Source organism: Euwallacea fornicatus, chromosome 22 (assembly GCF_040115645.1).
Source record: "Euwallacea fornicatus isolate EFF26 chromosome 22, ASM4011564v1, whole genome shotgun sequence".
NCBI classification, from domain to species: domain Eukaryota; kingdom Metazoa; phylum Arthropoda; class Insecta; order Coleoptera; family Curculionidae; genus Euwallacea; species Euwallacea fornicatus.
The window spans coordinates 2,014,747-2,039,309 of record NC_089562.1 but is presented as its reverse complement, the minus strand read 5'-3'; the positions used below and the strand labels follow the sequence as shown (position 1 = coordinate 2,039,309).

The following is a 24,563-nucleotide window of genomic DNA, read 5'->3' as shown; positions in this document are numbered from 1 at the left end:
GTGGTCTTCCTGTGCTTCAGAAGATCACCTTTGGAAAGAAATATTGAACAGCACTTCTTGCAGGGGTAAATATCGTCATCGATCTCTTTTTTTGGTTTCTTTGCAGTTTCAAAAAGATCATCCTCGTCATCGGATTCCTTGAAGATTTCGTTAATGTAGTCTGTGAGCTTATTTTTTGATTTCCTGGGGCTCTTTCGAATTGCAGTTTTGGGCCTGGAAAGGTTGGCGTGTTAGTGGGGATTTTCGGCGAGGGTTGGGGCGAAATCAAAGAGATTGTGTATAAAGGGTCGATATATTACAACATTCCAGGGTTAATTGGTTATATAAAATGTTTCCAAAAAGATTACACTAAAGGCGGGTTTTACGACATTATTTGTGGTCCCATCCTCAGGTTCCTTGCATTAAAACCAATGCCCTAATTCACAAAATTGTGATAAAATACATATTTGGAAATACTAAAATGGAAGCCGAGTTTTCGATTTATATTCCAAACTTGCTGGGGTTTATTTATTATCTCAGGGTCTGAGGAAGACTGAATTGTCGGTCGAAACGTCGGCATTTTGCTAATTCTAAGGTTGTTTGTTGTCCTTAAGTAATAAGTCAAATGAATTTTATTTATATATATAATTTTCGGTTTACTTTCCGATAATAATTAACAAATTACAGATCTGTTTGAGTAAAGCTTGTGAGTTACTAAAGATTTCCTTCCAAATCAACAAATTTCATAAACCATTTTTCATGAGTTTTATGGGGCAGTAAGCAATTGAGACACACCTATGAGGTTCCAAAATATTGCTTTTCAATTGAGCGTATCATGAATTGCATTTAATGGGTAAACACAGGACAGATTTAACTTTTAACGGGTGAGTTTTCTCATTAAGTCATGAACATTCGTCAACTTCAGTGGAAATAATGTTTAAATCATTTTTCAAAGTTTATAACATTATATAAGTACTTAAGTTATGACTAAAAGTTCCTAAAAGAGAGCTCTTCAAAAAAAAAATCTCTTTCTTACGCATACGTTGAGAAATTCTCTCTTAAATATGATACATTTTTTAACGATTTTTGTGTGAACACGAGAATAGGACATACTGTACAGGATGGGCAAATTTCGCTATTTACATCGAAAATCTCGGCAACTAGAGGAGATAAAAAACTACGAATATAGTAACCTCGATATTTTCTTGAAGATAAGTCTAATTGGTTGGCAAAGACGACCTCTCCCCCTTCACAAGGAGCTAAGACATATATGTTAGATCTTGCATAGATCGCAGTGATAAAATGCTTTATGAAAACTTTGAGAAGGATAATCAAACTACCAACTCGAATGAACAGATCGAAAATTTTTGATTGCTCTATCACAGTTATCTCTACAAAAACTCCGAGATTGCTTTATTCGCTTTTCAACTCTATCAGGCATTCTCCATAGAGGTGAAATATTTTCGGTTACAACTGCTATAATTACAGAAATTTCCCACACAAATAAACGTCGAAATGTGCCGACTCTGTACAGGTACATAAATCTATTATCACTAACTACACATCCTAATTCAAACTCCTCCTTTGCATTAGCAACTATCAAAAAACTGCATCAACCTTTAAAACCTCCTCCTCTACCTCAACCTCCTCTTTCAAGAAGGGAACCACCGTATCTTCCTCAACAGTCACATACTTCAAACATACAGGATCTTGCTTCTTCAAACTCTCTTCGCTCAGCATCTTATTCAGCTGATTCTCCGGACAGCCCTTCTTGTGCAACTTTAGCCCTTGATTGGTGGTGAAACCTCTATCGCAAAAATCACACTTATAGGGCCTCTCCCCTGTATGGGTCCTCAGGTGCACTCTGTAAGGGGCGTGAAAACCAAAGCTTTTACCGCAAAAGCTGCACCTGTAAGGCTTTTCGCCTGTGTGAACCCTTTCATGGGTTCTGAGGTAGTCTTTTTGGGGGAATTTCTTCCCGCACCAAGAGCATTCAAAGGGCAAATCGCCTTTGTGTACTCTTATGTGTTTGAGGAGTTTGGATTTTTCGATGAAACCCTGACCGCAGGTATCGCAAAGAAAAGAATTGGGTTTTTTGAATTGTTTTTTCCTTGCGGAGCATTGGTGGACTTCAAAGGTCTTAAAGGCTTTGTGGCAGGTTTTGCATTGATTTAAAACATCATTTGAAGACGTTGTAGCATCGTGGTTGCGGATTTGGTGTACTACTAAGTACTTCTCAAAGCTGAATCCCTTAGAGCAGACAATGCAGACGTAAGGTTTTTCCCCTGTATGACTGTTTTTGTGGTCTTGATAGAGCTTGAATTGCTTGAAGCCCCTCCCGCACTCACTACAGTAGAATGGAAACTTCTTAAAATGCATGTAGTTCAGGTGCGACTTGAAGCTATAAACATTGCTCCCCTTACTAACATACTTGCAAAGAGGGCATTTGATTTTCTTCTCCTCACTATGTTCCATTGAGTGCATTCCCAAGTCTAAAATACTCAGAAATTCTAGATCGCATTCTTTACATCGGTAATCAGGTAAATGGCTCTTGATGTGCTCTTGAACCTCATTTAGAGACTGGAACTCTGCAGAGCACAAATCGCAGATATACAATTCCTGATCCGAATCGAATTTATAGGAAGGATTGTCCTCAGGAAACACCTCTGCTTTGTGAGTTTTTCTATGGTTGCGCAGTTGTGCTTGAGAAGAAAAAGTTTCGCTGCAGTATTTGCAGGGAAAAAATTGCTTTTTGTTGTTGTTCGTCGGTTGGTGGCATGACCTGTGTCTCTGGAACGATGACTGAGTTCTGAAATGTTTCTGGCAGAGTGAGCAGAAAAGGCTTTTGGGAAGTTTTTGGGGGAACACGAAGTAATCATCCTCTATTTTCAGAAATTTGCCAGTTTTTCTTCTGCGCCTAAAATGTTAAAGAAAAAAATTATAAGCTGCAAAAACATCATTGAGCAGATAAAAACATACAGATTTTAGTGCTTTTTTATTGGTTTATTACATAAAATGTGGTAAATAAATAATTCGAGTGCCTGAGAAAAACATAGAAAAAAGGATACCATAAATTCCTCAATTGACCTGTATATGGTATCACAAATTGGAATATTAGGGATGGGGACACTGCACAAAAAATTATTCTACTGTACTGAAGAGGGTACAAAAAAGCACACAGAACATTTGACCTCTCCCTCCCTCTGATAACTGAAAATATTAATTTTTTCTAAAATTTGATATGTTAGTAAAGAATGCATGTATACTTTAAATTTTGAAAAAATTCAATTAATTTAACTGTTAGTGACAAACCGGAATATCAGGACCGTACCGCAAGCAGCGGCAAATACCACATTCAAAAGAAAAAGCTTTTATATCGACAATTTAAAGTATTCTTATTTTCCTTTAAAAATGATTATTTTAAATCACTGAAATCAACTGCGACCTGATAAACCAAACATCAGGATCATATTGTAGAGGCATCAAAATCGATAAAATAATTTCCTTTCTAGTAAATTTTAGTTATTTCTATTTCCTCTTAAAAACTTGATAGGTAACTGATACATCTAATTTTACCAAATAACCATTTTCCTTTTTTTTTTTTTTTTTAATTTAAAAAAATCACGTTTTCTTCTTTCGTTGACTAATATGCCACCAATCGGCCTATTTCCAGAGGAGGAATTGGTGATATTCGTTGAACTAAGTTCTTCTGGCAAATCCTGTATATCACAAACTAGTTTTTAATCTAATGTAAAGCCATAAATACACGGAACTTTTTTTAAAGTAGAATTTAACGGAGTGGAAGAAGCTCCATGGTCAGCTTTCAGCATCTTGTTGAGCTGATTATCAGGGCAATTTTTTTTGTGCAACTTCAGCCCTTGATTAGTAGTAAAACCTTTAGTGCAGAAATCACATACGTAAGGCCGTTCTCCAGTGTGCATTCTTCTATGAACTCTAAAACCAGAACGAACACAATAATTATTAAACGTGAAAAAAATGTTGCATTTATACCTAAAAGGTGCATGCTGCGCAAATCTCTTCCCGCAAAACTCGCAGGAATAAGGCTTCTCCCCAGTGTGCACCCTTTCGTGGGTCTTCAAATACGACTTCACCGGGAACCTCTTCCCACACCAGCTGCACACAAAAGGAAGATCTCCTTTGTGTACTCTTAAGTGTTCCAGAAGTTTCGCTTTTTCCGTGAAAGTTTGTCCGCAAGAATCGCACAAAAATGCCTTAACAGGACACTCACTCTTGGGTTTCCTCTTTCGTTTGTAGCAGACTTCCATGTGCTCTTCCAAGGCTTCCGGTTTATAGAAGTGTCGATTGCAAGTGCGACACTCGTTCTCGATTTTTCTGCCAGTAGTTCCCACCTACGAAAAATAACATAAAAATATTTCATAGTTCCATCTTTAAAATAATTACTTACTTGATGATTCCTCACTTGATGGACGTGTAAATACTTTTGGTAAGTGAATCCCTTCTCGCAAACCACGCACACGTACGGTTTCCTCCCAGCATGAGTGTTCTGATGTTCCTCATAAGTCTTGCAATGCTTAAAGCCCTTTCCACACTCTTTACAATAAAAAGGGAAGTTTTTCAAGTGTACGTAGTTGATGTGTGCTTTGAAGCTGTAAGGGTTAGCACTTGTGGCTACGTAAGCGCATAAGGGGCAATTGATTTTTCCCCCTGGATCGTGCTTTCGCGAGTGCATTCCCAAGTCAAAGTAGCTTTTGAAGGACTCCTCACAAAGGGGGCAAGAAATTATTTTCTCATGAGTTTTAATGTGCATTTCCACCTCTGATTCCTCCTGAAATTCTGCTGAGCAAGTGCAGCAAATGTATAAATCTTGAAGGATATCGAATTTAAAATAATGTTCTTCCAGGTCTTCGCCGGACTGTTCTGTTTTCTTGTGCTTCTGAGATTTCTTATACTTTTTTTTGGGTTTCTGATAGGTTCTGAGATTTAGGCGCGATTGCAGATCTAAGTCGTCATCCAAGTCACTTTCTTCTTTTACGAATGGTTTGGTAGTTCTTCGGCAGGTCCGTTTAAGCCTAAAAATTGTTTTGATTATAATAGATTATGTTGTGTAGACACTTTAAAGTTAGTTTACATAGGGCAAAAGTTTTTATTTATCTAACACACTTTATTTACTTTCAACCAATAAATAGATATTCAGTTCCAGCTCAACCAGTGATTTATTCCGCTTTAAGAGTTGCAGTAATATTTTCTTAAAGAATGGATGAAGCTTAACACAAATTCGTCTGCTGTTACAGCAGCCTTGACGTCATCGACATTATAAAACATTAAAAGGTATTATAATGTTTCATAGAAATCGTATATAGTATTGTATAAATATTATATAAAGCATTTTTCTCCTCAACGCAGAATAATTATTCGAGAATGAAGTCTATTTTCTCAATCCAAAGCTAAATATTCTGAGAATTCATAACTAGCTCTAGACTTTAGTTTTATTTAATAATAAAACTCTTTTTTGATAGAACATGCCTTTACAGGGCCTCTCCCCAACGTACAGTCTAAAATGAACAGTAACAGGAGCATGCTGCTGAAACATCGGTCACAATGCTCACGCGAGTGAGATTTTTCCTCAGTGTGCATCCCTTCACGCCTCTTCAGTGTATGTTTACCTGCAAAGGCCATTTCGCAAAAGAGCAAAAAGCTTTAGCCCTTCATGGATGGACCTTTGAAGCTTCTCCAAGTTATATTTGGAAGTGAAGTTCATGTCGCTGGCACGGCAGAGCTTTAATTGATAATGAAGCTCATCATTATTCGATGTGGCAAGAGCTTTTACTCGCTCTTGAAGCGTTTTGCGTGTACAACATAAGAGACTTTACCGGGTTGGGGCATGAGTTAAAGGATGCTCAATATGCATGCGAGAGTCGAGTTCGGACATGTTGGTAGCATTGAAGTTGAAGCAGATGAGACACGTATTTTAAGGTAGGTATGCTCTTTGAGGTTTTCTGAAGTGAAAAACTGTATGTTGCAGTCAGTATATTCCCAACGGACATTGAGTTGAAGTTTTTTATTTACGAAACAGACGTTCCCCATGTGAGCTTTCAACAGTGACCAGGTGACAAATTTTGCAGGACAGACGTAGCATTGGAAGTGATGTCTTTGAAAACTTGGCTTTAGGCTTTCTGCCTTTTCGCAATTTAAAAATTTCATTTCAGCGGGGTTATCACTGAGGTTTTCTTGAACTTCAACATTCTTTGAAGAAAAATCAGGAACTATAATTTTTAGAAAAGAATTTTTAAAAATGAGGATGATTCTGAATACGTATTGAACAAGACCAACGCTAAAACAGTTTTGTCGATTCCAGGGAAAACCCTTCTTCAAATTCACTTGCTTCGTTCACACAATTTGCTATCAACATACTTTTTCTTGTATACTTTCTTTGTCTTATTATTACTTAACTTTTCTGTTAATTTTTGTCAAGTTTGTCCTGATTTTGAATTCTTAAATGAATATTAAACTCTCTCTGCTATGTGAAGCATTTTCCATAGCATTCACAAAAATAAGGCTTCTCCCCAATATGAACAATTTCGAGTGTCTTCACAGTATCTTCATGATCAAAGTTCATTCCGCAAAATCTACAAAGAAAGGGTTTTAGACCTGCGGGAACAGAGCTTTGGTGACGCTCTAAGAGGAACTTAGAGCTGAAGTCTTTCCCACACGTGTAGTAGAGCATCGATTTTAATCGTGGTTTATTGATGAGAATTTCAAAGTCCTTTGGCGATGTCTCCTTCATTTTTGCACTAAAACACTTTTGAGAGTGTTGGCCTAAGTTTTTTAGAATAAAAAAACATTTCGGGTATTTTGGGCAGATAAGAGAAGAGCTCCAAAACGATCGTTGTTATTCAAATCTGCAATTTTTTTTTTCAATCTTTTTTAGATGAAAAAATTTCCTCAACTGTGTTTTCAGGCTTCGGAAATAAATAAACCGTTTAGGACAGACGTTACTATTTCACCTCTCTTGAAATTCGGATTGATTCATTGAAAGTTCTTTGAGGCGAAGACACTAGTTCTCCATGTCGCCCTTCAAGAATCACTACGTACTGAGATTTTTATGATAATAGGAGCATTCAAATGTGATGTTTTATACTCCCGGCTTGCCGAAGGGAATTTTTTGCTTTTGATTAACCTAAAAGTAAAAATTTATGTATGTTTGGGGAATAAGGAGGATTTTGGATATTACTTACGTTCTTCCAGAACATGAAACAATATACTGGCAATGGTGATATCATTTTGGTAGTGGATTTTTGTGTGATTTGGTTATTTTAAGGCTTCACTGAAGCTTTTGTGGTGTCAGTTCTTTTATATCTGCAGCCGAACGATTTTTTAGGATTAACACAAAGTTTTATACAATTCATCTTTACAATTTATTATTAGTAATACAAACATAAAATCAAGATTTATACCTAAAAGGGCCTTAAAATCTATATCCACTATAGTAGAAATGCTGACAAGTCCAAAACGAAAATATGGGCTACATGAGTGATGAGGCTAGTTACGGTTACTGAAATATTGTTACGGTTGGCGGGTGACCGTCGCAGGGGAAACACAGAGGTAAAAAAGGTTTATCGTGGAGCGCTGGACGAAATCATTTATAGCTCCTATAACGTTTATTATAATTGCTTAAAAAATATTAAGTTGATATCTAAATATTGTTGATATCGTCTACTTTGTTGTTCCCAATAGCAAGCTGTAATTTCGCAAGAAATAAAAAATTGGATAGTTTTGCCCAAATTGGAGTGGTTATGAAGAACACTTCAGGGTATTGGTATCATTTTATTTAAATCATATCAGGAATACAAATGTGTTATTCAGTTAATGTCGTCGTGTGTGAATTATATTTGTCTACAAATTTATGTGATATTTCTGTATTTAAAATATTGGATAATTTCGCAATTGAATGAATAAGAAAAAACTTGCAAATTAATTTGTGAATCCATTAATAGATCTCTTTTTTATGGCAAAAGTCTTATAAACGAAAGTTTTGCAACAAAAACCACAGTTCCGAGGCCGGAAACGTAAAACTTCAAGTAGAGAAGAAGCTAGTTTAACAGGGGAAGTCTACAGGCGTCAAAGGAAGTTATAATCTACCAATTAGCACTAAAACTATTCGAAGACGAATGCAGCAATTCAGTCATAAACGTACAATAGTCAAAGTTCCTTATTTAAACCAAACTCATCTCAAACGCCGTATCGAATTGGCATGAACCAATTTAAATCGCACGCATTGGACAAACTCCTTTTTTTCCAACGAAACCAAAACTTATCATTCTTCAATTCTTTAAATCATTTTTTCGGACATGATACAAGGGACACGTCGGACAAGTGAGCACCCAAACCTAAACAAATACAACATGAACTTTTAGGTATTGTGGAAGCCGTATTAAAATTTGGGGGTTGCCCTCATATCAAGGAGTAACCGCCGAAGATGTCAAAGTGTGATCGGATTCACAAAATAATGATATTTCATGTTGGCCGTCCCAGTCTCCGGATTTGAATCCAATTGAAAATTTATAGAAAACTCTCGTGAGGAATGTAGCTTTGAAAAAGACAATTTTTTGTGGAAAAATGTTCAAGGAATTCGGTGTTCGATTTCAGTAAAAGTTCGCCGCAAGCTGATAGAGCCCATGCTCAAGCGACACGTCGAATTTGTCTCATTAAGGATGTCTGACCAAATATTGAGTATTTCAATGTGATTATATCATTTTTTATTAGTTTTTTGTTGTTCTGTAATATACGTTTCTTTTATGTTTTCGAGAGCTATTTTTAAATATTCTTAATTTTTGTATTTTCGATAAAATTCGTTAATTTTTTGTGTCTTGCACTGCATTATAGCCTGATATTGGAATCAATAGAGTGGGTGATAACGATATTTTGATAGAAGTTGTGCATTTTTTGAACAAACATAATAAACGTGATTACGTTCAAAAAGCGATTTAATTTTAAAGTAAGCCTAAGAGTGGTCCAGTTATACGAATGAATTACAGCAAAAAGCGATATTTGTTCAACAGTATTCAGTAATGACATAACGATTTGTTAATCGACTAGTCGTTGGCGAATTGTATTTTTCGAGTTAATAAATAGTTTTTTTTCTTCGTGCAAATAAAAATCACAATCAAATTTCGAGGACAAAGTTAATGAAATGAAAAACGATTAATTGGCTGGTTCAAACCAATGAATTGCAATGTAAAAGTAGCTCAAAGCTCAAATTTAATGGACTATCTGAGAAGTCCTGGAGGCTGGGTTAGCAATCCCTTCGTTGACCGCGACGGGGACAGTTTGATAGTGCTTATACAGAACCAACGAATCATTTTCCACCGTGTTTAGATCCTTTTGCGTTTTGATTTTGATTCTCATCAGTAAGATCAAAAATAAACGTAAATAAAAATTAATAAATAGTGTTTTCAGCAAATCTACTGGTACGATTCGAAATCAGGAAATTGCAATAATTGATATCAGAAGCCGAGCTCCAACGGTTGATGTGAGGGCCTGTTTGTATTGAATTGTGAATGAATGTTTATTTACCGGACATTGCGTGTTTTGTCTCAGTCACTGTAAGCCAACGCAAAACACTAGAAATTTAGAGTGTTGAGTTCACTTGCTGATGTACTCATGCAGAGGCAGAAATAAAAACAGGAAAAACGTCATCAAGAACCGAAAGCTCTCTGAGAATTGATCAGCTCTCTTGCAATTAGAGAGCAACTCCTGAAAAATAGAATAATGGAAAAAGCCGAGAAGGGCACTAAGTTCTCGGACTGGTAAAGAAGTTCCTAGAATATCACATCGAAAGTAACGATAGTTCGGTACGGAATTTTTTATAAACTCCAAATCAAGATCCTGCGGCCTAATTATGATGAAACTTGGAAGCTGGAAGAGGAAGTTTTTGGAATATTACAGTAAAACATTCAGTAAACCAGAAGTAGTTTGCTACTAGAAAGGAGCGGTAAGTCCATCGAGCATTACCAACGCTATTTGCACGGAAAAAGTCCCTAATTAGCACTAGCCATGACCATTTCCAGTCTGGAACGAAACAGATGGATGGAACGTCTAAAACAGCACGATTTGTAAGTTGAGCATTGCCCAGGAAGATGACACTGATATATCGATGCTTTGTGTAGAGAATCGTGTAAAGAAGAGTGCAGTTACTGTCAAAGAATGAAGCAACGTGAGGGACTTCTATCTGTCGGCCAAGAGAACTTCTGGGAAACTGAAACTTGGCCGAAGCACATACGAGGAGTTTCAAGAGGGACAATCGAATCCTTTTGGAGAAAGATTCGATAATGCTAGTAGATGTCTGAATTTCAAAGGGCTGGGGACGCACGGGGATTCTCTTAAAGTGTGGAATCAATTGCTGAAGAAGGCATCGGCCTTAGTCAGGCAATTGATTGATTCTGAACAGAAAAAAAATGGCACATACTTATGGAAATGCCTCACAGGTCAAGCTAGGAGGCCGCTTTGTAGTCTTCGGCCACTTAAACCTAATTAATTGACGAGTTGGAGAGAACGAAAAATGGAAAGCGAGAATACTGGTACAATTCCAACCCCCGAAATCGCAACAATATTCTGTAACTCAATCTACTGGCAACTGTGTAATATTTCCAAAATAAAGAATTTCTCAGTCATTTCAATTCAATCAATTCAACGATTAAACTCTACAAACCACATCAACGTGAACATTAACCAACCTTAACTTAACTAAGCATGAATCTTAAACTTTAACTGAACTAAGCATAATCTGCAGTTGACAAAAACACATAATCCGTGTACTCGGCCTCAGGGCCTGCTCTTACAGAACAATTCTTAATATGCGACTTCTTCATCTGATTCGTAATAAACCCTTTTTTGCAGAATTTACATTGGTAGGGCCTCTCCCCTGTGTGAATCCTCAAGTGCACTGCAAATGGCCCTGGCTGCCTAAAGCATTTTCCGCAATACTCGCAAGAGTACGGTTTTTCCCCTGTGTGAATCCTCTCGTGTTTTTTCATGGTATCTTTTCCAGTAAAAGCCCTTCCGCAATAGCGGCAAATAAAGGGTTTGAGGCCCATGTGCATGGCCCTTTGGTGACGCTCCAGCCGATACTTGGAGCTGAAGTTCTTGCCGCAGTTGTCACATAGCATCGATTGGGGTGTGTCGGATTTCAAACTCTTATCGATAAAACGCGCCCCCATGGAGGGTAGTACCTCGATGTTTGCTTTATGGTAGTTCTTTTGATGGGTAAAGAGCTTTCTTTCGTTATAAAAGGTTTTACAGCAGACAACGCAAGAAAATCTTACCATATTAGGGTTTAAAAATGTGGATTCTGAAGCGTGTTCGGTTTGGATATGGAAGGCAAGTTCTGGCTTGACTTTAGTGTTGAAACCGAAGCAGCTGGGACATGTCATTATGCCTTGAGGATGGTGCTTGGAAGTGTGATACCCATAATGTATGAGCTGCTCGAACGTTTTCTCGCAGTCCGGGCAAACAAACACTGTATGGGCCACTTTAATGTGTTCCTCAACACCAGTTTTAAAGTCAAACTTTTGATTACACTTACTGCATACATAGACATTGTTAAATCTATTGAAAGTGTAAGCTTCTCCCGTGGATTTCTGAGGCTTTTTTTTGATGAAATACTCAGATAAATTGCATTTTTCTGAGTGCTCGTCCAAGGCCTTTTGACTGGAGAATATCTGAGGGCAGTTCTGACACACGAAGAAAAATTTCCCTGATGAGATCAGCTTACTGTCAGCACTTCGTTTCGAAGAATACGTGGGCTTGACCACCTTTGCGCTGATGTCTGAAGGCAATTTGCGAAGCAAATCCATGGGTTTCACGTTAAGTTTCTTAGGCTTGTTATTCACATGAGGACAGTTGTTAATCAAGTGCGATTTCAGATTTTCCAAGCTAATAAACTTCTTGTTGCAGTCCGTACATTTCCACCAGACTTTATTCTTCGATAGGTTCTTTGCCGTTTTCTTGGTACCAGGGCAGTCGTTCTCCATGTGGATTTTCAGGAAGGAGAGGCTGATGAATTTGCTATGGCAATCGGAACATTGAAACGAAATTCCAGTCAGCGCTTTGCTGGCCGAATGGCGTTTGGACCTCCTGGATTTTGCAGATCTAAAAATGGGAGTTGATTAGTATGGTGCGTTTTTTGGGAACGGTAAGGGATGTGGAAGATGGTTCTTAATTTGGCAGCATAATATTTTATTCTAGTTAACGTTTATTATATGTTACAAATATATTCGATTTTAGTCTTGAAAGCAGTATAAATTACTTTTCATTGGAGTCCAATAGATAGCCAAATGAAACGTTCTAAAGCTTCAGCTCTAAAACAATTAAAAGAAATTTAATTGGGAAAACAATGTATTGCATTTCATGCAAGAAACTGCATTTCAAAGCCGAGTATTGATTTGCGAGACGTCTCAGAACAAGGTTCCTTAAAATATCTGAAAAATGCTATGAGAAGTACCAGTCGAAATAGGGTTTTCTTCTTTTGCGATCTGCTTATATTAAAATTATTTTAATAATAACGCACGTACTTTTCGAGTTTGTTTATAAACTTTGCTGTCTCCACGTCACTATGCTGTGGATGGGTCTTCTTAGTTTGATGTTGTGATTTGATATATTGTTTTCATGCTGAATTATCCCAACAGCAGGTGAACAACGGATGCAACTGAGTTTACACATCTAACTACAACATTGTGTTCCTCTTAGTATACAGAAAAAATAATGACAGTTTGTCACATAAACTATGTTCCAAAAGGGCTCCATTAGGAAAATACAGGGCTGCAAAGTTTTAGAAAAAAAATTGTGCTTAATGAATGTTTCCGCAACCCCCTCAGATCAGGGGCGTTAATTGCAATAAAAATATGCAGTTCAGTGCAAACTTAATCAAAACTAATTTAATACGACAAATAAAACAATAAATAATTTAAAACGTTAAGGGTTGACACCGCAATGACAAGTTGCCAGTATTTTCTCATGCAGAATCCCACCTTAAAATATTAGCACATTATTAATAAACATCCTGTCTAACGTGACAATGCCTCGTTCGGTTTTAACTTATTTAATTAACGTGTCTTACGATGGCTATGCATCGATGGTGAACCCTTTGGAATGTACAGAATATATTTGATTAACTGAGTAAATTCGTCAACCTTCAGTTGAAACTGAAAAGATTCCCTCAAAAGCTGGGCATGCGCAAAATCATTTTACGTAAAAGGACGACCAAACAACCTAATAATTTGCCGGAAAACTCAACGAAAAATGGAAATTTCTGTTGTTCGGGCTTCATTTTTCATATTTCCAAATCTCGTTTAAAAACATTTTTGAACGAATAAAAATCTGAATACGAAAACAAACTAGGTATTCAGGTGCTGTTGCTCAATCCGTATACCTATGCTATGCTCATCTGGAGCTCAACCATGAGGATCTAAGAAACATATCTACTGCTGAGTCCCGAAAGACGACAACGAGCTCAAAATGATTTTCTATTCGTTCATAATGATGGCGTTATCGCCTTTCCAATTCTGCTAGCAAAAGCGTATGTGGATACATGTATATTCTTTATTTTGCAAAATCATTTTCCGTCGAATGAGATTTATATATATATATATATATATATAGACAACCCTAGAAAAAATTTTAAAAGATAATTTGAGAAAAGCATAGAAAACGGCTGTCAAGAATTGAAGGCTTTCCTAGCAGGCACAGAAAATTGAATAAATTTCTCAGAAAGCGTGCAGAATTTTCTCCATTTTCTCATAAAATGGTTAATAGAACATTATCTCTTTCACATACAGGCTCACAGAATACACCTCGTTGCGGCGAACTGAGATATGCGATGAGGCCTGTTTTGACAGAAATTCAGGGAGATTGGCGTCAATTTATTATCCATGTTTGCTCGGAAAATTTTTGAATTTCGATTCAGACAATTTTGAAAATGTTCTAGAACAGATAGCGATACAGGGCCAGTGCCATTCGAAATAAATGAAAATTTACACATCGATAATTTCGAAAATTTCCATACATAATTTTCCCACTTCTTCGTTGGGCCAGAAATTAATAAAAATTCTCCTCGTAGAGACTTTAAAAATGAAATTTCGGTTCAATACCAAATAAAATTTTACACAAAACACAAGAGAATTAATATTGCACATATTTTTCCCATTTACGAACAGCCTCTTCGACTTGGCAAATGTGTTTATTTACAGTCACCATTCACTAGAATAGCGTTAAATAGAATCGATGAAAATAATAACAAATCTTACAGTCTTACAACATAACATCACTAGGAACAAAAAACAAAAATTAACAAAAAAATATAGTAAACTCTAATAATCAACAAAAAACTGGAAAGGAATTCTCAATGTGCTCTTATTTCCTCTTCCCTGAACAAGTCTTCAGATGCAAGTTCAACGAACCCCTTGAAATATACCCTCCATTGCACAGCTGACAAACGTAAGGTCTTTCCCCCGTATGCCCCCTCACGTGGATCCTAAGGGAACAAGCCTGATTGAAGCATTTGCCGCAATATCCACAAGGGTAGGGCTTCTCCCCCGTATGCACTCGTTCGTGCATGATCAAGTAATCTTTCTTCGTAAAAGACTTCTCGCAGAATTTGCAATGGAACGGTTTCTCCCCAGTATGGATCCTATAGTGAATTTTCAGTTTATCGCTGGAACCAAAACCTTTTCCGCAAAGATCACACAGATGGCGCTTTTCGGTGCGATCACCACCGCTCTTGTGCTTAGAAGTGATGTGTTTAAGAAGGGTTTCCACTTTGGAGAAGAGCTTAAGGCATATGCTGCATTGGGTCTTGTGCAGGGCGCCTTCGATATAGACTGTGTGATGGCGCACTTGGTGAATGTTCATATACCTAGAGTAGCAAAAAGCCTTCTCACACACCACGCACACAAAAGGCTTGATCCCCAAATGTTCATTGTTATGTTCTTTGAAGATCACCGAGTCGTTGAAGCCTTTGCCACATGTCTCGCAGGTGTAGTAGAACTTGTGATAGTGGACTCGATTGATGTGAGTTTGCAAACACGTTCTCCTTTGAGTACTGTAGCTGCACAAAGGGCACACTATCATGCCATCTTCAGAGTGAGTCTTCATGTGCACTGCAAAGGAGTAGGCTTTCTTGGAGGTGTGATCGCACACGTCACACGTATAGAACTCCTCGTGCACTTTACTGATGTGAGTCTCAACCTCCTCTTTAGAGTGAAATTCTGCAGAACACGTATTGCAGAAGTACAAATCCCGTGTCTCGTCATGTTTGAAAGTGTGATCTTCGGAATTAATATTGGGCTCCACGTGGATTTTCATATGCTGAGTAAGGCCCTTGCGGCTGTTAAATTCCTGAAGGCATTTCCTGCAAGTCCACAATTTGTGTTCCTGCTTCTTCGCTGGCTTGAAGGTATTCCTGGATTTTTTCTTTTTGGCCAGAGCAATCCTAGGCACAGTTTCCTGCTTGATATTTTCTCTTTTGATTCTCATCCCCGTTGCCGGGTTTATGATTTCGTAGTCGCTGACTTCCATTTCGACTTGAAGGTGTTCGCTCCAATGGTAGGGAGATCCAAATCTAAAATATGAAGGTGAGTGTTAGGGATTTTTTACGTGTTAAGACGTACATACTTGTAAGGAAGATCACTCAAAGGAAGGATTTATAAGGTTTATGATGCAGACGGATTTCGGAAACCAGCAGTGTCAATATTGGTGTCAGCGATAACTGACAGGAACACATTGTCACAAATTTTTACGATTTTCCTCGATTTCAAATCCATCAAATTAATAAATAACTTTCCTCCGTAAGCTTAAATGAAGCAACGAGTAAAGTATGTTTTATTTTTTTTTGGATTGGATTGGCTCTAAACATAATTTAAAAGTGTGACATTGGTAAACATGGAAATAGAAATTTTGCCATTCCTTCAGTACTTCTCCATTACTTATATTTAAAATACCGAAATATGCCTTTGTTGAACCCGAGGTGCTAGAAATTTCTATTTGATTCTCGATTAGCTCTTGGCTAGTCTTTGAGCTGAACCAAACAAAATTCAACTCTTGGTTTTGGTAGAAAAGTTACTCACATGTAGTTTGGTGGCTGATTGCCCGTAAGGGGCCTTAGTCAACATAGACGCTGAACGATTTGCCTCAGAAGAATACCTCCGTTAAGTGACACCACAGGGGAAATCAGTACAGATGATACGTCATTTCAGGCTTTCTTTTCTTCGTATATTTTAGGTAGTATATCACTTCTGCTCTTGCCCCTCGTTTTTGGCATTAACTTTGTCTATAATGTGTTTACGAATGAATGAATCTAGATACTATGAACTCATAGCTCATATTTTCTTCCAGGAGCAAATGCTTTCATTCGGAAACATTTTGGAGCTTTTGGATTTAAATCATTTCGCAAATGTTTGACTTCAAGGATAATTCGGGAAAAGCATACATATTCAAGAGATTTGGCTGAAATTGATGCAGAAGAAAAATGATCTGTTCCGTCAATGGCGGCGGGTTCTCATGACCTCATAACACTTTCAGATTGAAAGACTGGCTCTGTAGGGTCACAAATCTCAAGTTTTTCTCGCCCACAATCCAACTACTTCCGACTATTCTGTCACCTGCCAAGGAGGCTATTGATAATCAATTGTCCACTAGTCACTCATCTCCAAACACACATTGCTTACTTTTGGCATGACCCCAGTAAGTCGGGCGTAGATACGAGGTCCCAAAAGTACCTGACCTAACACTTAAAGAAAAAAATGGGAAATATTACATTATTTGTTAACATAGTCTCCTTTGAGACTTACAGACTTTTCCCAGCGATGTTCTTTACGCTTTTTGTAGTGAGAAGCTTCGAGTGTTTCAAAATAGGCGTCAACTTCGGACTCCTCCTATTCATTATTGATACATTTCTTTCCACAGCGCCATTTTTTCAAAAAGAAAATAATCTGAGAAGGTCAAATCTGGCGAATAGGGTGGGCGCGGGAAAAATTGGGAACCCAGTTGACGATTTTGACCATGGCGATGAAGGAAATGTCGACTGGTGCGTTGTCTCAATGAAAAAAGGTTTTCTTTTTCGCCGAATGCAGTCGGTCTTTCCTAATTTCTTCGCCCAAAGCATGTAATAAATTTGTTCAATATTCTTTGTTAGTTGTTTTTCCTTTAGGGAGATTGTCAATAAAAATTATTAAATGTATATCCCAACAGCTGACGCCATCATCTTTCCTGCAGATGGGACGGTTTCCTCTCTCTCTCTCTCTCTCTCTCTCTCTCTCTCTCTCTCTTTGCTGCTGATTCTTCTCTTTGAGTCCATTGTTTTGACTGCTCTATCGTCTCAGGTGTGAAACTGTGGACCTATGCTTCATCCATGGTTACGAATTAGTGCGAAAACTCGGCTTTAGTACCAAACACTTCCTTGAAATATCCTCACGGAGCTGTTTTTTTTCAATTGTAAGTAATCGCGACAGACATTTCGTGTACAGCTTTCTCCTGGCCCATTTGTTGCACTCTGTGAAATGTTGCCATGTACGGTACTTTATGAAATATCTCTCTTCCAATACAGTTTTGCAGATTTTCATCACAATTTCTGGAATGGTCAGATCTGGAGTGCCATCAGGCCCACCAATACGAAATTCGTCTGTACCGCGCTGACCGCGTTCAAACTTTGCCACCCAATATTCGATAGTTGTTAACGACGGGTCTGATTCTCCCAGAGTAGAATCTAACTCCGCTTTGTTGTTAGATGGATTAGGACCTTCCAAATGAAAGAACTGAATAACGTACCGATGACCAACCTTTTCCATGTTCACAAAAGCTCCAAAAGTGTTCCAAAGCAGATATAAATCAATGTAGCACATCAGACATAAGCGTTTTAACGATAGGTCTTTGTAATATGGGCACATTTTTACCAAATAAATCGCCATCTATATGTCAAATTGGGCACTTTTGGGACTATTTTCGTATGGGATACGGGTTGTGAGAGCGAAGTTCGTTTATTGTTCCCCACATCAATTAAACCTAATAATCGCAAAAAGAGATGTAACGCTCCATGAAAGTATGCAGCTGGTGGACCTGCTAGGAATGGAATTTGGGCTGATTTTGTGCATATAGGAGTTTCTGGTTAATTACACACAGAAAAATCGACAATAACCATTTATTTACATGTTTCGGAATTTGTACGAATATCCTCGTTGTCCCATAAAATGAGGTCATGAGTTTCCAAAATCAATGAAATCCTCAATGAAAAGTCTTAATTCTCCTCTGTATTTCCATTCTATTCGTCATTTAATGCCAAACCATGACCTGAGGCGTGTCACGCTTCAGGGGAAATAAACCTCCATAAGATTTAAGCTGAGCTCGCATTCATTCGAAATCCGAGGTCAAAAATATCTCATCCCTACTTAAACGAGATAAATAACATAAATATATTCATAAAAGTCGAGGACTGGGATTAGAGGATATTGCCAGTCTCTACATTAAAGCGTCATTTCAAACACGACAAATGTCCGAAAAACGCCGCGGTCCATGTCCCGAAATACGTCAAACCGTGCCAACTCCATTTTCTCCTATTTTAAAATCGATAGGGAAAGGGCTGCATTCACCAGAATCAACTGTTGGCGCTTCTGTACTATTGCTGCTGAATGAGACGCTACCGCTCAAGTGTGTTTACGTGGGAGCTGGAGCCATTTTCGTTGCGAATGTAGCTAATGGTATAATTCTTATGAGCAAATGATGTTATGTAAGATTAATAAGATTACATAATGTGGCGTTTATGAATGTGAGATGATTTATAAAATAAATTTAAATTGACGTATCTAGTTGTTGTAGTTCGGGCCCTGCTTAAATACTCTGAAAAGACGTCTCTGGTGTTTAACCAAGGAAGTCGTTGATTTTTTTCGATTTCCTGAGATCACTGGCGTCGCGCAGTTGAGGTGACACTTGTGCAACTGTTCGAAATTCCTAGCAATAATGACGCCAGCTGCCATTCAAACGTTTCTGAAGGGTAGCGGGTCATTCTGCGCAAATACCAACCGTTGATTCAGCTGAACGGGGCTATATTTGGCTACAGTCTGCGACAAAACGTATGCGTTTTTTAAGTTACAAAAAAATAAAATAAAATATTTCCTTATACGTAACATCAAAGAACTGTCTTAAAATGCAGGCGTTAGACCATAATTTACCCTTTTGAATTTTCTTCCGGTTCATTTAAAAGAACGAAGATACGAAGGAATATTCGAAAGAATACTGCAACAGATTTATTTTCTATTGTTCAGTATAATTAAGAAATAACATAAACTTATGTTTTAATTGATCAGGCAGCTGCAAAACTAGGCACTATATTATGATTATAACCACAATAATAAATATGAGATTTTCATAATTACAAGGACATTCGATCGATTTCACCTTAACCTAAATATAATAAATCTATTATACCGATGATCTGGAATAGATTTTCATTAGAAAATCAAACTAAACAACTAATTTCGAGGGAGTAACAAATACTTTAAATATGTACATCTTTTACTTTATACGACCGTAACCCAATACTACCATTACGTACGGGGTGGGCGAACTCGACCATGCTCCGGTTAGGATCTCAGAAACTATCAGACATACGTAGAAGAGAGGATAATCGGTGAGAGATCGGGGCAATAACAATCGTCGTTTTCTCGCCTTCAATTCTCCAGGAATTGGGAAAAAACGAAATTCTGAATTTTTAGGAAACTCCTGTAACTGTAAAGACTTCTGAAATCTATAAAAATATTCTTGTGCCATACTGCAATAGCGATTCCTTGTTTTTAAGTGAATTTTGGGCTCGCAATAGGTCAGAATCGCATGCATTATATTTTCAAATTTTCGAACGCAGCGCTCATATATATCTCTGGAAATGGAACTCCTGCACCGTTGGTTCTGAGTCGATAGACTTAAAATACACAAAAAAGTAAAACTGGTTCTGCAAAATGTTTTTTTTTCACACATAAGGACGTACCGGAGTTTTTGTTTAGCTAATTATTCGGTAACTGGCAATGAGGGAACTTCCAAGAAGTCCAAACAAAAAATGCATATGACATTAACATCTGAAGAATGCTGTAAATTTCAACACTCCAAGCTTGCCCAAAAATATCTGCAGTTCTATTTCTATATTCTATTAGTTTTCGAGATCCTCAAATTTAGACCACCCTGCATGTATCTTCGATACATAGATTTTTACTCTACAAATTCCCTCCACAAATCGAAATAATTTATGGAATATTCAAAACTTGCGCTGTACTAAGGCAACTCTTAATGTGACTATTCAAAGCTCCTCTCGAGACCGATCCTGCCCCGCAATAAGGGCAAATATAGGGTCGCTCCCCCGTGTGGCTCCTCAAATGGATCCTCAACGGGGCTCCCTGATTGAAGCATTTCCCACATATTTCGCAGCTGTAGGGCTTCTCCCCCGAATGAATTCTTTCGTGCATTATCAAATAGTCACGCTTGATGAAGCTCTTGCTGCAGTAAACACACGAGTAAGGTTTCTCCCCTGTGTGCTTTCGATAATGGATCTTAAGCTTGTCCGGCCTGGAGAAGCCTTGCCCGCAAACGTCGCAAAGATGTTTTTTTTCATATGGTCCCGTGCGCACTGTCAAGTGTTTGGTATTGTAGTGCTTTTCCAAGGTATCCAATCTTGCGAAAATTTTCTGGCAAATATTGCACTGGGTCTTCGATTCGGGGTCGAAGACCCTAACTGTGTGAGTGCGCAGTTGGTGGGACAAAAGGTATCTTGAGTAGTAGAAGTTTTTGCTGCAAACAACGCATCCGAAAGGCTTCAAGTTTAAATGAACATTATCATGCTCTTTGAAACTCAACGCGTCATTGAAGCATTTGCCGCACTTGGTGCACTGAAAATCGTAGATCTGCAAATGCAGCCTGTTGATGTGCACTTGCATCGCTTCCTTTTTCTGTGACATGTATTGGCACCAAGGACAAGGGAACATCTTATCGTCCCTGTGTTTCTGCACATGCACTGAATAGTTAATGGGACCATACAAGTCTTCTTTGCAAACAAAGCAAGTGAGTTTCTTCTCGTGAGTTTGAACATGTTTCTCGATCTCGTCAATATCCTGACACTCTGCAGAGCAATTGTTGCATATGTAGATCTCGTGTTCTTGGTCGAAGTAGTACTTTTGGGCCTCACTCGACAAACTGTGAAGCCTTTCCTCTTCACTGTGATCTTTCCGGTGTTGAAACATCTCTTTCCTAGAGCCGAAGGTCTGGAAGCAAAACTTGCAGGTCCACATGTTGGCTTTTTGATTCTTGGGGAGTTTCGGGGGGGTGTCCGGTTTTTCTTTTTTAACTCTAACTCGACGCATTCTGGGTTTCGAGGCGTCCTCTTCGTCCAAAGTGCAAAGCTTCAATGGTTTTTTTAGGAGCCGGCGCTTGCGCACTCTCCTCGATCTTGAGAGGGGTTCTATAGATTCTAAGGCTTCTTCTTTAATGGTCAATTCAGTCCTAAAAGGGGTGTTAGATTAGTAAAAGGATTTATATTTGAGCAGGGAGCCTGAATTAACATTCAGTCGCAATATCATCTATGGACAAATAATCTTTAAGAACAAAGTAGAATGGTTTCAAACTAATTATTAAATAAGGAAAATTCATTTGAAATAATCATTCAAGGTCAATTCAGGTCGTTCCTAATGTTGTCTGGGTTTAACAGGTCACTTCAGGTTAATATAATCAATTCGAGTTTGTCCAATTACTGCGGACAGATCTGGTTACTTCGGCTTGTTGAGGTGAAGTCGGGAATATTGTAAGAAATGGAAACACAGGGTTGCATTGTAGATTTGCACAAAGTAAAACTGAGGGAAGATCGTATAGGATGTGCGCTCCAAGTTTCAAGGGATTTGGGTGGAAACTGGATCAAAATGATGAAGGAAAAAAACATAATAATAATCCGGATATATAATCATGTAAACATATGAATACGATGAGCAATTTAGGAACTGAAAACTTATTAAAATGCTTCGGGGTTTCTTTGGATAGAGTTCCGAAAATTGAAAATGGTTCAGAATCAATACTGACCTGAACAAAAACATTGCTAAATAGGAGAACCTCGAATTTGTGATTTCTTGTGTTTTTTGTCAAATTGAAAGGTAAAAATTCCATGTAGAATTTCGTGAAAATGTCGAATGTGTTTTAACTTTTCGTATGTTCGATTGTAAACCAAAAGTTTGTTATTTTCCCTAACACTTTAGACCTTTGGCCCGTTAAACCATAAAGTAATTCACATGATTTGCAATTCTATCTCAATTTTCTGAATTTTTTGGAAGGTTTATGATCGACTTTTATCCTTTGACGAAATTAGGATTACGAAGTGAAAGCACAAAATCTGACTTTCTTTCCTCCGAATTAGAAATACCGAACTTGGTGCTGTCCAGAACTTACGAAAATATTTAATTGACCATTGCAAGAGGCAAAAAATTGCAAATATTCATTTACTTTAGCATTTTATACTTTTCAATCTCTTAAGTTTAAAATTTAATTTTTTGATAGAATTTTAGAAATTTTCAGTCCAATTTTGATTCATAAAATGAAAACGTCGTGACTTTTACTCAAATTTGTGGATTATTGACGTTTTGATCCTGGAGGTAAACGGAATGAAGGAGCTATTTATCCGTAGTGTAAATTATGTTTGGATATGAGAATGGTTTAACCCGAGATAATTTTTCAGGACTAAATAGATGACCCAGCTGGTAAATCGCCCGTTTTCAAATACATTTCAAAATTGACCCTACAGGAATTTGCTATGGGAGTAAGCTACCTATTTTCACACTCGCTATAAGGATGGGAATGGTCAAAAGGGAAAATACATAATCTTATGGGAGGCAAAACACACATGATTCAATATTTGAGATTTATTCGATTTATGGCAAATTACGAATTACTACTATGCAGTCTATAATTTCTTCAACTCTTGCGTCGAGATCATACTTATTAACTAAATAAACGAGACATATTATGGAAATTAAAGGAAACTATACTTTTAAGTACAAATCAGGTTAGGATTAATATTGCTCATCATAGCGAAGGTAGACTCTACCAATCCCTACAACTAAATAACTTACATACAATTTTTCAATATCTGCTATACCAGGGCATCAACGTTATTCTCAAGCTGCTCTTGGACATCAGCCGATGCAACAAGTCCTCTTGTTTTGCCCTCTTTATCTGTCTCATGTACTTTTTGATGTCTGGTCACATACTGCCTCTGCGAAAACGTCCTCCCACAGATATGACAACTGTAATTTTTCTCTCCTGTATGCACTTTCATGTGCTTCTTCAAGTTATGATTGTTTGCAATCATTTTATCACAAACTGGACACTTAACTGTGAAGTCTTTGCCTATTCTATGAATACAGCTTAAGTGCCTTTTAAAGCTCTTTTCGAAGGTGAATTTCCTCCCGCAAATTTCGCATTGAAAAATTTCCTCTAATCCGTAAAGTTCCTTCTTGTGATTGAACTTGTTGTGGAGAGTGAGGTACGATTTGACAGGAAACTTCTTATGGCAAATTTGGCATTCATATTTGGGCACGTTCTCGTGCCATTCTATATGCTCTTCAAGCTTTTTCTTGCACAGAAAACCTTTATTGCATATGTCGCATCTCACAGCATAGTTATCTTCGTGCCGCTTTATGTGAGCTATAATGGAATTTCTGAATTTGCTGGTAGCCATGAAACCGCATATAGGACACTCATAGCCGCCAGTGTGTGAAAATCTGTGCAGAGCCAGTTTGGTGACGTTTTTGAAGATTAAATTGCACATGTCGCACTTATGAGGGTTTTCTGCATCGTGTACCTCTTTATGCTCGTTTAAATGCTTCAGGCTTTTGAAGTTGATAAAACAACGGTCGCAGGAGAAGGGGTGCTGATGGCTTTTGATGTGGGATATAAGATTCGGTACCACTTTTCCGCACTCCGGACAAAGTCCAGATTTATCGTGGCATTTCTTTTTCTTGGGCTCCTCCTTTGTTATTCCGAAATCGGAGAAGTCGCTATCATATGAAGGACTATCGGAGTCCTCAAGGGATTGCGAAAGCTTTAGAAGAAGAGAACTTTTGCGGGTTTGACGCAACTGTTTTGTGCTTTTGGACTTCCTTTCCAGTTTTAGGCGTGGTGGGATTAGCTCATTCTTTATCTCGGTTGCACAATTGAAACTAAAAAAGATGTTGCATTAGTGGGAGAAAGGGTAGGCGCAAAGGGCAAGATCGATGCAACAATGCATGAACAAATTTATTAAATAGTAATGGAGCGAACTTAAATAGTTTCTTTCACAGGTGATTCCCCAAGTGCCAGGATTTACTAGGGAAATTATAGACTTCTTTGTAGGGGCGGTGATATAAAAATGTTGTGAATGGCGAAGATGGCGCAGTTACTGATGCCGAAAAGAAAGTTTTCGACATTTCAAAGGGCTTTGCATGTCGAGGGAAAAACCATATCGTGGTGTCGTCGTTAAAATACGGTTTGTTTTAAGGTTTAAAAACTGTTTTTTGCTTTGAAGTTTTTGCAATTATAAATTTTTGTGATTT

The 24,563-nt window shown here is 37.8% G+C and overlaps 3 protein-coding genes across 5 annotated transcripts in view; all 3 read right to left on the bottom strand.

Moving 5' to 3' along the window:
• Positions 1-24,563, bottom strand: part of LOC136346213 (zinc finger protein 93-like) — a 169,969-nt gene that overhangs the window by 18,739 nt on the left and 126,667 nt on the right. The gene's annotated exons all lie outside the window — the stretch shown is intronic.
• On the bottom strand, positions 222-7,039 carry LOC136346325 (zinc finger protein 271-like). The gene is made up of 7 exons (XM_066295398.1): positions 6,490-7,039; positions 6,028-6,224; positions 5,625-5,737; positions 4,406-5,030; positions 3,991-4,349; positions 3,775-3,933; positions 222-2,896 (listed from the first exon to the last, which is right to left on the bottom strand). Exons 1-7 carry the CDS (start codon positions 6,743-6,745, stop codon positions 1,579-1,581), a joined length of 3,027 nt encoding a protein of 1,008 aa, XP_066151495.1. The 5' UTR covers positions 6,746-7,039; the 3' UTR covers positions 222-1,578.
• Positions 12,122-16,801, bottom strand: LOC136346228 (zinc finger protein 569-like). Its single transcript, XM_066295229.1, has 2 exons — positions 15,628-16,801; positions 12,122-15,574 (listed from the first exon to the last, which is right to left on the bottom strand). Exon 2 carries the CDS (start codon positions 15,529-15,531, stop codon positions 14,368-14,370), a length of 1,164 nt encoding a protein of 387 aa, XP_066151326.1. The 5' UTR covers positions 15,532-15,574; positions 15,628-16,801; the 3' UTR covers positions 12,122-14,367.